General features: G+C 61.9%; 2 protein-coding genes across 4 annotated transcripts in view; both read right to left on the bottom strand.

Moving 5' to 3' along the window:
• TCERG1 (transcription elongation regulator 1) overlaps positions 1-4,484 on the bottom strand; it is a 29,632-nt gene extending 25,148 nt beyond the window's left edge. For all 3 annotated transcript variants that reach the window (XM_036391578.1, XM_036391579.1, XM_036391580.1), the window contains exons 1-4: positions 4,411-4,484; positions 3,420-3,645; positions 907-1,059; positions 586-823 (exon numbers count right to left, since the gene is read on the bottom strand). In XM_036391578.1, the coding sequence (XP_036247471.1) occupies positions 586-823; positions 907-1,059; positions 3,420-3,645; positions 4,411-4,484 (691 nt within the window). The remainder of the gene's footprint in view (positions 1-585; positions 824-906; positions 1,060-3,419; positions 3,646-4,410) is intronic.
• Positions 4,485-12,823: 8,339 nt separating this feature from the next.
• POU4F3 (POU class 4 homeobox 3) lies at positions 12,824-14,083 on the bottom strand. Its single transcript, XM_036391796.1, has 2 exons — positions 13,964-14,083; positions 12,824-13,684 (listed from the first exon to the last, which is right to left on the bottom strand). Exons 1-2 carry the CDS (start codon positions 14,081-14,083, stop codon positions 12,824-12,826), a joined length of 981 nt encoding a protein of 326 aa, XP_036247689.1.
• Between the last annotated feature and the right edge of the window lie 569 nt (positions 14,084-14,652).

Raw genomic sequence — 14,652 nt, 5'->3', positions numbered from 1 at the left:
GAAGCAGCAGTAATCTCCAGACTATCATTCAAAGGTCACAAATGAACAAAAATGGCTCCAAGGACTTTTTTTTTCGTCTTTGTGGAACTCTAGAAAATAGGAACTGAGAAGGCTTAGGCAGAGGAGTAATGCTAATAAAACTAATACAACAAAGAAACTCTATTCTGTAATCAACCAATGCTCACAGAGCAGCAGCTCTGAGACCCAGCCTACAGGAACAGATGCCATGGAGAAAACGAGGAAATTGCTACAACTAAACTCCTACGTCAGATCAACATTTCTTGTGAAACACTTTTAAAAACAATTTAGCTCTATCTGTAGTTGAAAGGAAATAGATGTGTAATAGCTCTGAGATGATGTGATAACAGCAGAAGAAAAATTTACAAAGACCTGAAGAATTCTTTGAGACTGGGGAGAAAGAAGTTTGCATGCAAGGTTCTTCTGGACTAAACACTGTACTTTAAATCACACTCCATGCTGAAACAACTTTGTCCTGAATACCCATGCTTTGCTGCAGCAACTCCCCATGCAGCAACCCCACCACCAGGTCCCACCACGGCAAGGCCGAGATGCCCAGGTACTCACTGGAGTTGGTCTGGGACACTGAGGTGGCCGTGGTGGTGGTGGAGGTGGTGGAGGACTGCGTGCTGGAGGAGGTGGATGGAGATGCTGCAGATGCAGGGCTGCTGGTGGTGGGGGTGGAGGCCCCCACGGCCTGGGCCTGGGCTGCCAGCATGGGCGTCAGCTCTGACTGCTGGATGACCTTGACCCCGTCCGGTTTGCTCCACGCCGACTCGCGCGTGCGTGCGTTGTAGAAATAGACCTGGGGAGAGCGGCCTGTGAGCCACAGCTCACTGCAGGACAGCCCAGCCCTGCCCCGGGCTCACAGCACGGCACCCAGCTCACCTTCCCGTCTGGAGTTTTGTTCTCTACCCAGATCTCCTCAGCTGGGGGCATTGCTGGTGTTCCCGGCGCAGAGACCGGCGGCATTCCTGGAGGGAACATCATACCAGGAGGTGGTGGCATGCTACCCATGGGAGGAGGCATAAATGGTGGTCTCTAAAGGCATATAATAACAATAATGATGATAATGATAACAACAATGTCATATCAAGCAGTTTTCCTTTCTTAGAGAAACAGCACACACTACACGAATAGTAAGGACAGCTGTGCCAGGCTTGGAAGCTTCCCTGACAATCCCGTGCTCCCAGATCAGGGAATGTGCTTCCTGCCAACCCCCCACCCATGGCAGAACAGCTGAAGCCATCACTTCTGAGATACAAACATCCAGGCACCTACAAAAGGTGGAATGAACAGAAACGTGGTCAAAGTCCAAAAGTCCTCTCCTGGAAAGGAGAAAATATTTCAATGGAAGGAAGGAAGAGAAAGAATGGAAGTGCTGTTCCCAAATAGCTGCTGCTCAGACATCACCATCTGTGAACCAAATATCCCAGAAACTCGACGGCTCTCCCAGGAAAGATAGGTTAAAAAAACCTAAATTACAAGTAAGCATCCAGTTTGTCAGTACAGCTGAGCAGTGGGCTTAATTAAAATCCATTACACTCCTAAATTTCTCACTAACTAAAATTCTAGCTAGTGCCAATTAAAACACAAATATGGCAAAATTACATGTTCATTATTGCATGATAAGAAATCCTGACCTGTCCTGCACACAGTTACCTGAAAGCCTGAACACCTGTTTGGAATTCAAAGTACATTCAATTCTTTCATTTTACTTATTTACTTGGACTGTTCAAAATTCCCTATATGCAACAAGTACAATGAACACTTTCCTGTAAAACAGATGGCAGGGCTCACAGAGTTCTCTGGCTTATTCTGCAAACACCTACAGCTGCCCTAATTGTCCCCATCAGTCCAGCTCTGAGTGTCACCCTGAGCCCTGGTGCTGGGACACCCAGGGCTCCAGTGCCACAGGGAGGGGGTGGCTCGGTGACAAGCTGCACCCACAACTGCAGCTGTACCCCTGGCAGCTGCCAGTGCTGCCACGTCCTTGGCTTCTGTTGGGAGCTGCCCTGAGATCCAACTTTCTGCCCTAAGGGTGGTGTTTTAAACCGCTCTTTAAATCCACATGCCAAACTAGGAACAATCATTTGCATTAAATACTACTAAAAAAGGAAGCCAAGAGTGCATGGATGGCATTCTACACAAACAAAAAAAGCTCTCAATTCAACTGCAACCTGCATTCTCTCCCTTGTTCCTCCCCAACAGCTCTTGCACCTGCTTTACCATGAGCTTCCTCTTTCTTGCCGTTACAACTGTATGAAGAATCCAATGAGAAGAAGCCCACCTTCCACCTGCTACATCTCCTTTCCCCAGTCCAGGAGTAAAACCACGTGGGCATTCGGTGCCAGATGTGCAGCCAGGGTGCCAGCACAGCCTGAGCCCTGAGCACAGCTCCCCCCATTGTGACCTCGGGCTGTCACCATCCCGTCTGGCCGGGCACGGGGCAGGGAGTGCAGCCAGCCCCGAGCAGAGCTCAGTGCCAGCCCAGCTCAGAACCCCGGCCCAGCTCACACACCCAGCCACAGCTGGTGCTGCTGAGGAGCTGCAGAGCTCACGGCCTGCGTGACAGCCGGGAGCAGCAGCACACCCTGGGTGGAAATCAAACACAGGAGACACCCACAGCCAGGCCTGGGATCCAAAGTAACTCTGCTTGGTTTTCCAAACTGCAATTAAAATAGTGGATTTAATCAATAATGGCACATGGGACCGTTCAGCTCCTCAGCCTGCCCACAGCCTACACAGCACTGACACTGCCCTAATGGGAAGGCACCCCCACAAAGCAATTAAATATCAGCACAAGGCAATTAAAATAATCCATTTCTCATTCACAAAGGTGCTGTCCCTTGCAAACTGTTCAGGCCTCAGAAAATCAGACACAAGACCTTAAAGCATCCATCAATTTAGCAGCAGAGGAGCTGAGCAGAAACTGTATTTGCACACCACAGGTATGCAGTGTAACACCACACCTGAGCCCTGTGTTCTCATCTTGCCTTGCTGTTTCCTTCACCCATTTCCATTCTCATACTATTTCCACACAATCACAGAATCAATGACATTGGAAAAGACCTCCCAGCCCATTGAGTCCAACCTGTGCCCAATGCCCACCTTGTCACCCAGCCCAGTGCCATGTCCCATTGTTCCCTGGACATCTCCAGGGATGGGGACTCCAGCATCACCCTGAGCCCCCTTTTGTCCAGGCTGAGCCCCCCTAGACCCTTCAGCTGCTCTCATCAAACTTGTGTTCTAGACTCTCCACCAGCTTTACTGCCCTTCTCTGGACACGCTCCAGACCTCCATGTGCTTCCTGAAACTGAGGGGCCCAGAGCTGGACACTTCCACTTTCCACAAACGAAAAATTCCTAAATCCACTTAACGAGCCCAGGAGAATTCCTTACCTGTAGGTGTGGAGGCCCCATGGGCGGGGGGATCCCCCCCGGCGGCGGCATCGGGGGCATGCTGGGGTCGAAGGGGGGCCGGCCGAAGGGGGGCCGGGGCGGCGGAGGAGGGCCCCGCATCATGCCGAAGGGCGGGGGCGGCCGCAGGAGGGGCGGGGGGCCCCGCAGCACCGCGCTGGGCGGCGGCGCGGGGCCGCGGAACCGCAGCGCCTGCTGCTGAGCCATCCTGGGGAGAGAGGCACGGGAACACGGTCACTGCTGCTGCCGGGGAGGAAACCGCTGCGACAGGGACCGGGAAACCCGGGCGGCACCAACAGCAGAGCACAGCATGCCGTGTTTAGTGGGTGAAGTCAACTGTGCAACTATCTCAAGATGCACTTCTGCTACACAATTCAGGGTTATCAGTCCTCACTGTGAATTTCCCCCCATGTTAATGGACACCCGGAGCTGGGATGGGGTACGCAGCCCCTAGGAAGCGCATCCTTCCTTATCTGCCGGAGCTCCCCGAGCACGGCCGGGGCTCCGGCTCCTGCTGCCGGTGCGTCCCGAGCCGCGGCAGCCGGCGGGGCCCGGCGGGGCCGGCTCTGCCAGGGGCTGCCGGGGACTCGGTGTCCCTACAGGCGGAGCCTGGCCCTCGCACGGGCTCTCGGAGAGCCCTCGGCCTTCAGGAGCGGGCAGAACGGCTTCGGAGCGGCTCCCCCGGGGCCCGGGGACGGCCTCACCCGCCCCTGAGCGCACTGCGGTACCACGGGCGCATGAGAAACAGAGCCGAGAGAACCCAAGGTTATCAGACGGAGGGCCACGCCAGACACGGTGTGTCCGCGTCCCGCCGGCCCCCGCCCCGGAGCAGCCCCGGCCCGGCGAGCGGGAACAGGGCCCGTCCCGCCGCACGCGGGGCCGGGAAAGGAGGCGGGAGAGCTCCCGCCGCCCGCCCCCCCGCACCCGGCCCCGCGCGGCAGCCAAGCCCCGGCCCGGCCTGGCTCAGCCGTACCGGAGGTCGGTGCCGAAACGCTCGCCCGCCGCTGCCGCCGCCTCCCCGTCGCCGCCGCCGCCCCGCTCCGCCATGGCCGCCACCGTCGCGCGCACCCGCCCCGCCCCGCGCGGGCCCCGCCGCCTCCCATTGGCCGTCCCGCCCGCCCGTCAGCGCGCGCGGGGCCGAGCCCGCGCCGCCATTGGCCGCCGCGCCCGCCGGCTTTGAATGGGGGGAGCCGGGCGCGCCGCGATTGGCCCGCGCCGCTCGCGCCTGGGGTCACGTGAGGCGCGACCCGGGGAGAGAACCGGAAGTGACTCTCACACCGTAGAGGGAAGGGGAGGAGCAGCATCCAATCAGCGGTCGGAACCGCGTGCACCAATCACCGCCCGCAGCCGGCGGTGCGCGCCCCCCCGCAACCAAATAGGGAATGTCCCGCCCCGTGACGTCACGGGTCACGGAGCCAATGAACTATCCTGGAGGGGGAGCCCGGAGGCCGCTAGGGGGCGCTGTGCGCACGGGGGCTCCGGGGGACCCGGGGAGGCTCCGAGGGATGCGGGGGGTCCGGGGGGTCTGGGGGGGCTCCGAGGGACCCGGGGGGTCCGGGGGGGCTCCGAGGGACCCGGGGGGTCCGGGGGGCTCGGGGCGTCCGGGACGTCCTAGGAGTCCAGGGGGATCCGGGAGTCCGCGGGGTCTCGGGGGTCCGGGCGATGCGGGGGCCTCCGAGGAGCGTGGCGAGTCCGCCCGGGAGCCCGGCACGCGGGACCGGGACGAGAACGGAGCAGCGGGGGAGGCACCGCCCGTCTGCGCCCGCCCTGTCCCGGGTGCCCGTGACCCCCACCCTGGCACGGGAGAGCGAGCGGCTCCTCCTGGGGACGCTCGGCAGCGACACCGGGAAAGCCCGGAGTTACGGGTAAGCCGTGCGGGGAGCGCTGCCGGCACCGGGAGCGCTCGGCACGGCGGGGACATCAAGCGGGGCAGCTGCAGCGCTCGGTGCGAAGGAGCCCCCGGATGGCCGAGGGCAGGGCCGCGTTCCCGGGACACAGTCCGGTGGTGACCGTCCGTCAGGCCCTTCCGTCCCCAGCTGGTTCTGTGATCCCACATTTCCCATTCCTCTCCTGCTCTCAATAAAAAGATCTGTCTTTGCTTAGATCATGGCAATAAGGAATTGCGGGGGGGGCCTTTTGGCGGTGCTGAGCCACAGAGACTTTTGCACGCTCTGAGTTTGCTGTGGAGTCTTTATTCGTGTGTTTGGCTTGAGGCTGCTGCCTCGGTGAGGGTGTGGGGCAGGTCAGGGGTGCTGGGGCTCCCCGTGTGTCCTGCTCGGTGTCCGGGTGGTGCAGCCAGGGCCTCAGTGCCCGGGGGATGCAGGGCACGGTGCCCGCTCGCTGTGCCAGGGCAGGGGATGCAGGGGATGCAGGGGATGCAGTCGGGTGTCCCTCCCGCCCCGTCCCCACCGCATCCCCCTCCCCGGCCCTTTCTGACGGCAGACTTTAAAACCGGTTTTGCCCACGAGTGCTCAAATCCCCCGCACACCGTGGGGCTGCCTGTCTTCCACGCGTCTTTCATCCTCTTTTATCTCCCCGCTCCCTGGTTGTCTCCATGTTTTATTGATGTCAAGCTAGCAGGAGCAGCTGCAGGGCCCTCTCGCAGGTTCGGGGGGGCTGGAGCTGCTGCTGTACGCCAGCCCCCTCACCTTTGTGTTCTCACAACATTCCAGTCAGGAATTGTCGAACTGCAGCTCCTTCGGGAGCAGGTAGTTAATGGTGAGCTGCAAAACATGAGTCACTTTGACGAATCTGCTGGCAGCTCCCTGTGCTGCAGGACGTGGCTCCTGGCAGCAGTACAATTTACTGTGATTGATACGCACTTCCCTGGATTTCATTGAAAACAAGAATTCCAGTGGCTCAGCTCACTGTTTGCCTGGACACCCTCCCTGACTCCTGGTGGGCTCTGGGGTGCAGGTGCCAGGGGACTGAGCAGAGGCTCTGTTAATCCCTCAGGAAGCTGTGGCACTGCTCCTGGAGCTGGGAGGATATTGCTGGCCGTGCTCCTTGGGGAATGGAGCTGTGGCAAGCACTGGAGCCAGGGGAAATCTCTCCAGGGAATCCCAAACACACCCACACCCACTGCAGAGCCAGTGGATCTGCTGATGGAATTCTGCAAATGGCTGTGGGTACACGGGGTGTCCAGGTTTTCCAGAGAAGTCTGCAGCCCTGGTACCCCTGTCTGTGCTGCCAGTCCTCCCCAGGGCCGTTGTCCCCTGGCTGGAAAGCTGCTGGCTGTGCTGTGCCAGATACCAGCACAGAGCTGCTGTGCTGCTGCCACTGCTGCTGCTGCTGCCCCAGAAATTGTTCCCAGGGAGGTTTTAAACCAGGAACTTTCTCAAATATTTGGATCTCTGTAGTTTTTAAAAGGCTGTTTGTGACACAGTCTGACTTCTCTGCCAGGCATATAGGAAGGAGTCCTGAAACCCTCCAGGGTGGGTGCTCCTTCTCAAACCTGCCCATGTTCTTGTGTTTTCTTGGTCCAAGGTGAGTGGTGTTCCTCATCCTCATTGCAGCTCTGTGCCGTGGGCTGGTTTCTGCTCCAAGGTTCCCTCTAGCTTACTGTGGCAGCCCCTGAGCTGCTGTGGCTCCCACTGCTGGCACTGGCCCCTGCCGTGGAGCTGCAGCAGCTGTGGGGCTGTGTCGTCTCAGAGACGCCAACATCCTGCCATTCTTTTTTAATTTTTTCAGATTTCAGGTTGAAGTGTGATGACAAATTAAAAATTTTGCCCTGGGCTGTCTGCAGGGCCTCTGGGCTGCTGCGGTGCCAGCATCTGCCGGGGAGAGCCCCAGATGCCCCCGTGCTGGGGGTGGCAGAGGGGGAGGCTCCTGCTGGCGCCGAGGTGCCCCCGATTTCCCAGCCCCCTCACAGTTCGCTGCTGGGGCTGAAGCCATTGGGGTCCCCCCATCCCCTCCAGCCACGGGGACCTTGGGGGCCATGGCTGCTGTGTCCCTGCTTGGCCTTGGAGCTGGGCTGGCCCGTTCTGAGGGCATGTGAGGCATCATCTGGGCATTGTGGGGAGCAAATGGGTCTGGGCATTACTGAAATTTAACAGGGCACCTCCCTGTCCGTGGGCACAGCATGGCTCAGTGTGCTGCACCCAGGCTCTGGGCACGGAGCTCCCCGGTTTGGTCCCAGGCTTTCCCTGTATTTACCTGAAAACATCTCATTTGTCTCTACACATGGAGCCTGCAGAGTCCCTCCTACACGGGGAAGAGGGGTGCAGGCTCAGCCATGGTAAGAGCAGCAGATGGGCGGGAGGCCTGGGAGGTGCCCTGAGTCAGAGCAGGGGTTAGCCCAAACGAGGTGATGGCTGCAAAGAGCCCAGCAGGGCAGAGCCAGCCCGGCTGCCGGCAGCACAGCGCCTCTCGCAGCTCCTTGGCCAGCGGGGACAGTGCCACTGGCCCTGCGAGTCTTCTGAAAGCGTCGGAGTCCCGTGGCTGCATCAGCCAGGGCAGAGCTGGGAGCAGAGCCTGGCCGGGAGGGCGCTCGGCCACACCCCGAAATTCTGGGAGCATCCGGGGAAAGTTCTCCTGTCTGAAACCAGCCGCAGAGCTGACACTAATAGAAAAAGACCAGTAAAAAGCTGTGCGATATTCTGCTCTGCTCCCCGTCCCTCTCTCCCTCTGTTGCTGCTGGCATTTTATGAAATATTGATGTGCCTGGGTGCTGCCGCTCTCCCGTGCTCTCCGCGCTGCTGCCGCGGCCGCGCCGGCCCCACGCCGGCCCGGGGACGGGCCACGGGACGGGCCACGGAACGGGCCACAGAACGGGCCACGGGACGGGCCACAGAACGGGCCACGGGACGGGCCACGGGACGGGCTCAGAGCCGGGTCCCTCGGCGGAGCCGAGCAGCTCGGTGCCGCGGCTGGAGCTCCTGGCCGGAGCAGGCGGGGGCTTCCCACGGGCTTGGAGATGCCGTGCTCGCTTCCCTTCTCATGCCAGGCTCTTCTCCGGCTCCTGACCACGAGTTCTGGTCCCCCGAGCGCCCTCCTCCAGCCCGTCCTGCCGCGGGCTTCTCCTCCGGGCTGCGGGAGCTCCGTCCCCGGAGCCCGCGGCGCACCCGGTCCGGACGGGGCTGGCCGGGCTCCCCCGGTCCGGACGGGGCTGGCCGGGCTCCCCCTGTCCCGCACGGGGCTGGCCGGGCTCCCCCTGTCCCGCACGGGGCTGGCCGGGCTCCCGGAGCCGCCCCGTGCTGCCCCAGAGCAGGCAGTGGCGCAGGGTGGGCTGAGGGGACAGCCGGGGCTCCTCCGTGTCCCCTCCCCGCAGGACACGCGGGTTTGTGCTGGCCGCGCGTGACATCGTCCCCGCAGCGCTGCGAACGCGCCTCCTTCCCCCAGAGACCAGGCGCGCTCCGGCTCGGGGTTAATATTTCATGAGGTTCAGGGCTGGCTCCGAGCTGCGGCCAGACGCGCCCTCGCTGCCGTTCCCGCGGCGGGGCGGGGGCTCGCAGGGGCCCGGGGGCCCCGGCGCTGCGGCCGCTGACGGCTCCGTGCCATTCCAGGGGCTGCTCCCATCCGCCGCTCCTTTGGCTGCCCGGGACTGCGGCGAACCGGAGCCAACCCGCTCCTCAGGCCCCGGCTCGGCTGTCCTGTCTCAGGAATGGCATCGGTGTGAAATCCCAGGATGCCTCATCTCATGGCCAATTTGCTCAGGTTTCCTCGGCGGGGGCTAATGTGTTTTCCATGTTAACGTGCCTGCACGTGGCGTTCAACCTGACTGCAGCATGGAGCCACTAATCCTACACGACTGGCACACATGCCCCGCTGGCAGGGGACAGCGCTGCGTGCCCACCCCTCCAGGGGCTTTTGCCTGGGCTGACCCCGGAGCGGCTCACCTGCCCGGCGGGAGCATCCACCCCAAGCACAGCGATATGGGGAGCTGCACCAAGGTGATTCCACTGAAACCAAAAACCTCTCCACTCTAAGCAGGGACTGAGTTATTCACTTCCCTCGCTGAGCTCCGAATGCTGAGCTCTGATGGAAGACGGTGCCTTGGTTCCCTTCCCAGCTGTCCAGAGTAAATGGACAGAGATCTCTCTCCTCCAACACTGACAAACAGTGACCCACTCTGGGCCCGGGCAGCACTGCCGGGGGCAGGCAGTGCCAGGGGCTGGTCCCAGTGCTCTGGCCCCAGCACCCTGCTGCTCTCTCATCCCAGAGCCCCAGCTCTCCCAGCTGCAGACCGTGGGGACCACAGCTCCCAGCCCAGGGCCCGGGGCAAAGCCTGGGCAGCAGCAGAAACCACTGTCCTAAGGAACATTTTTCATCTCAAACTGAATGTGTCTCCTTGGGAGGACAAAGGTCCTTGAAAACCCAGGAGAAGGGAAACACTGAGGGCAGAACGTGTGAAGGAAAAGGGGACTGGAAGTTTGGAATTTTGCAGCTGCAAACCAGTGTTCTCTGGGAAAGCAGCATGGCTGCAGCTCCAGCTCCCGCTCTCCTTGCCAGTGGCTGCTTCTTGGACCATCATGAGCGTGGGCTTGGCTCTACGCCAAGCCAGGACCCTCAGCAGCAGGTCCTGCTGCTCCCCCAGGACATTGGTGTCTGGTGGGGACGTGCACACACCCACTCACACGTATGTGCACACGTATGTGCGCGCGCGCACACACACACACACACACACACACACACAATTCCCACCTGCCCCACAGCACCTGCTGCCTTGCTCCCGAGCCCCCCAAGCCCCTGAGCCCTCTCTCCTCTCTCCCCCCTCCTTCTCACAGATGCTTTTGTACATCTAGGAGCTCCCCCCTGCCCCCTCGTGTTATCAGATGTGCTGCTATTGATTTCCTCCCTGCATTTGTTTTTGTTATTCATTATTAATGGGATCATTTTTCCATCCTTTGTGCATGAAGGCAAATTTTGTGTAAAAATCAATTGAGTGAGTAGCGCCAATGGCTTGTTTGGTTTTCTGTGCTTTCATCTCCTGTGCACAGATCCCGGGAGACAGAGAGCAGGATATTAAGGAGCAAGCATGGAATGGGGAAAAAATAATAAATCAATTGTTAGTGGTTCAGAAACCATAGACAGGGAGTTTGCCTGCTGAATCTCACACGTGTACTGGGTATTTCCTATTTCAGCAGGTTTCCCCTTCCCCTTTATCTGGGCTGTCACTGAGAGGGAATTCCCTTTCTCAGCAAATTTCTCCGGCATTTTTCATTTCACCTGTGGGAGACGGGGGTTTGTGCATGGGGTGTGTTTTGAAGAATCAAGTGTCCCAGGTGGATCCCACAGACCTACTGCCCAGGACAAGGAGCCCCAGCCCCAAGAAAATTGCGAGTCCTGATCCCCAGGCCCCTGGAGAGAGAGATGGGGCAGCGGGGAGAGCGGGGCTGTGATGTGGTGGCAACCTCCCACAAACCCGGAATTCCGAGCGCTGGCTCCATCCTGCCTCCCATCCCCTGCTGGTGCCGCTCACTGGCTCCGGGGCACTGCTCGTCATCCTGAGGGAAAACGCGGGCAGCTTCTTTGTGCCTCCTCAGCATCAAATACCGGTTCCGAACTCTTCGGCCGATGCTGAGAGAAGCTCATCCCCAGCTCCAGGAAGATTAAATGAGCTTCCCGTATCACAATGGGTTTAACCCAGAGCACCAGAGCTTTGGGAGCCAAACCCAGGGGCAGACTAAGGCATCAGTGATGACCAACCAGGACGTGCCTGACCTCCAAAGTCAATCTCAAACGAAGGGGTCAGGTCCTGTGTGTGAAATCTGGGCAGAGCCCCCCGTCCAGAGCACTGCCGCGAGAAAAGGAGCCGGGAGGGAGGGAGGGAGGGAGGGAAGGTGAGCTAAAAGGTCAAGGGGCTTAAGGTGTCCCTGGTGAACCTGTTGGAGGTGAGGAGGAGCTCAGAGGAGCTGCTTTATGGGACAGTAGCTGCGGGTTTGGGAAAGTTCGTTTAGGATTTGTTTTGCATCTTTAAGGCACTCTCCAGAGCTGTGCAAAAGGAACAAACATGGAAACGTCCAAACCCACAAAGCTAGGCAGCACAAGATCAGCCCCAAGAGAGACAGCGATGATGCCTTTGCCGTTGTGGGAGCAAGCCCGGTCCGATGTCCCCTCTGCAGGTGTGCAGGGACAGAGGTGGGGCCGTGAGCCGTGAGTGAGGGCGTTCTGCACTGCCGGCTAGGAGCGGGCTCGGCGAGGCTCTCACCGGGTTTAACCCGAGCCGGGGGGACACGGATCCCGTCCGAGAGCAGCGCTAGCGGTTCTTTCTGCTGCAACACAAAAGACGTGAGGCGGATCTGGGCTGGGTCTCCATTCCCGTGCCAGGAAAGGCTCCCGGCCCCGCTCCCGCCACCGACCCCCGGCGGGGCCGTGCCCGCTCCTCCGGCGCCCCGGCGGCCGCGGGGCCAGTCCCCAGCCCGGGGCAAGGCGGGGGCAGCTCCCGGACACACACGAGAACGAGGGAAGAGATAAAGGCACATCCTACCTGTAAAAACACGGGCCTGGAGCCCGCAGCTGCGGGGGAAGATGCCGTCGGAGCTGCCTTCTTTATAGTGCGTTGCCCTTACTCTAAATTTTCAGAGCCCACAATATAATGTAATGGCATAAGGGCATTTTTTGTTAAAGGACGTTTGATTGGGGAAAAATCGCTGAGGATGATTGGGAAAACGCGATGCGAGGAAGAGAGTTACCCGCGAGGAAAAGGTGAATTCGTGAGATCGTTTCCTGACGGGGGAGGAGGACGAGACCCAGTTCTCAAGTTCGATGTTTGTCACTCATTGAAATGCTAAAGTGGAACATCCAGAGGAGGCTCACGCTTCGAACATTAATCTTTGATCGTTAAGGTGCTTCTGGGAATCGCAAATAAAAGCCCTTTCCCCCTCCTGAACACTTTCAGAAACGAACCCGGCATCGGCTTTGGCGGGGGGATGTTTCCGTTTCCCCGGGGCCGGGGGCGGCGCGGGGCCCGCGGGGCGAAGCCGGTCCCGTGTCCCGGGGCGTCGCCCCGCTGAGGGGCGCTTATTGAGGGTGCCATTGCTCTTGCAGATCATTTCGGGTATTCCCGTCGGCGCTGCGGCGCGGGGCGGCGAGGAACGACACGTCCCGGCGGGTTGAAAAATAAAGCTTTATTAGGGAGCGGGGCGCGGGGCTCGCTCGCCGCGGCGGGACGGGGCGGGACGGCGGGCGCGGTGGGAGCGGCTCTGCCCGGGCGGCGCCCCCGAGGCCTCGCCCGCCGCCAGAGCAGTTCGGGGACCCGCGGAATGCCGGCCGCGCCTCTCCGCTCCGCGGCTCCGCGCCCCGCCGGGCTCCTGTCCCGGGCCGGGCCGGGGCGCGCTCAGGGCAGTCCGTCCCTCCCCGCCCCGTCCCGTCCCATCCCGTCCCGTCCCGGCCCGTCCCGTCCCGGCTCTCGGGCCGCGCCGCCGGGGCGGTCGGGGCCGGGGCCGTCAGTGCACCGCCGAGTACTTCATGCGCTTCTGCTTCTGGCGCTGGTTGCAGAACCAGACGCGCACCACGTTCTTCTTGAGGTCCAGCTTCTCGGCGATGGCCGCGATCTTCTCGGCCGAGGGCCGAGGCTGCAGAGCGAAATACGCCTCCAGCGAGCGCCGCTCGGGCGCGGCGATCGAGGTCCGCCGGCGCTTGCGCTCGGCGCCGGGCGGCGGGTCGGGGCCGGCGGGGCGGGCGCGCCGGGCGGCCTCGGCGCCCTCCAGCCAGGCCTGGAGCACCGGCCGCAGCGCCGTCATGTTGTTGTGCGACAGCGTCAGCGACTCGAAGCGGCAGATCGTGCTCTGGCTGAGCGAGCCCACGCCCGGCAGCTTCAGCGCCGCCAGCGCCGCCCCCACGTCGGCCTGGGTCACCCCCAGCCGCACCCGGCGCTGCTTGAACCGCTCGGCGAACGCCTCCAGCTCCCGCGGGTCCGCGGCGGGCGCGGGAGCCCCCGGGGCGCCCACGGGCACGGGCAGGGGTCCCGCGGCGGCGGCGGGCAGCGGCGGCGGCGGCAGCGGCGCGGGCAGCGCGGGGGGCTCGGCCAGCCCCGCCACGGCCAGCGACGGCGAGAGGTGCTCCAGCAGGTCGCCGCCGTCCAGCGCCGGGTGCGGGAGCGGGTGCGGGTGGGCGGCGAGGGCGGCGGGGTGCGGGAGGGCGGCGGCGGCGCAGGGGACGCCGCTCATGGCGTGGAAGGCGGCGTCCGGCTTGAAGTGAGGGTGCAGGTGGTGGCCCTTGGCGTGGGGGGCGATGTCCGCGGCCGCCAGCGCCTCGGCGCGGGCCAGCAGGCTCTCATCGAAGCTCCCAAATATATTGCCCTGCAGCTGCGAGCAAGAGCACGCATGGCGAGGTCAGTGGGGAATTCTGTCATCTCCGCCTGAAAAACCGGCCCCGGCACCGCGGGTCCTCCCCGGAGCTCAGGTCATAAAAATTAATAGCAAGACAGCGGCCCCGCTCCGCATGGCGCGGATCAGGGGCGGGCGCGGGGGGGGGGGGGGCGCGGAGCCGCGACGCGCGATGCTGCTGCCGACATGAAAAAAACATTAACCCGGTGCCTGTCAGAAAATGCGGCTCAGAGCGGGAATTGCGCTGCATCCACGTACCTGCGGGGCCGGGAGGCAAACTCTGCGCATCGCCTCGCTGCCAGCGTGCAGGCTGGGGAACTTGGGCTCCTGGAGGGCGGCGGGCACGGCGAAGGGCTGCTTGGCGTCCATGGCCATCATCTCGGCGCGGCCCGCGGGCGGCAGGCCCCGGGCATGGGCGCGGGGCTGTGTCTGCCCTCGGCACTGCCCGAGCGAGCGGTGTTCGATGGCAGAGCTCCGCCGGCGCCCGCCCCGCCCGCGCTCCCGCACTCATCTTACACCGGCCGCGCACGCGTGATGCGCCCCGGCAGCACCGGCGGGGCACGGGCGGCGAGACCCTCCGGTGCCCCGGGGCCCGCCGCCCTCAGCCCCCGCTGGGGCCGGGAGCGACTCGCAGCCCCCGGGCCGCTCCCGCTGGAATCGCGCTCTTCCCTCGGCCGGCGGGTCCCGGGGGAAGAGGGGAGGAGCGGGCGTTTCTCCGTGGGCTAAACCCGCGGGCTGACGTTCGGAGCAGAGGGGCCGCCGTCCCCACACCCAGCCCCAGGAAAGCGGCTCTGAAGTTGGCATTGTTCTACTGCTGAGCGGCCCTTTCAGTTTTGCTCTCCCAATCTTCACACATCTTCAGACATTACTGTACTTTGAGGCACCAGAGATGCAAATATTTTGCAAAATTCGAAGTTCTTAAGCAAAAATAAAACTTAGTCCGAAAT

This window comes from Molothrus ater, chromosome 15, assembly GCF_012460135.2.
Source record: "Molothrus ater isolate BHLD 08-10-18 breed brown headed cowbird chromosome 15, BPBGC_Mater_1.1, whole genome shotgun sequence".
Classification (NCBI taxonomy): Eukaryota; Metazoa; Chordata; class Aves; order Passeriformes; family Icteridae; genus Molothrus; species Molothrus ater.
This window is presented reverse-complemented; position numbering and strand designations above follow the sequence as displayed.

Coding starts and splice junctions, on each gene's coding strand:
- POU4F3 (XM_036391796.1), bottom strand. CDS start 14,083: ATGATGGCCATGGACGCCAAGCAGCCCTTCGCCGTGCCCGCCGCCCTC. Junction 13,685..13,963: donor TTTGCCTCCCGGCCCCGCAG/GTACGTGGATGC, acceptor TCTTGCTCGCAG/CTGCAGGGCAATATATTTGG.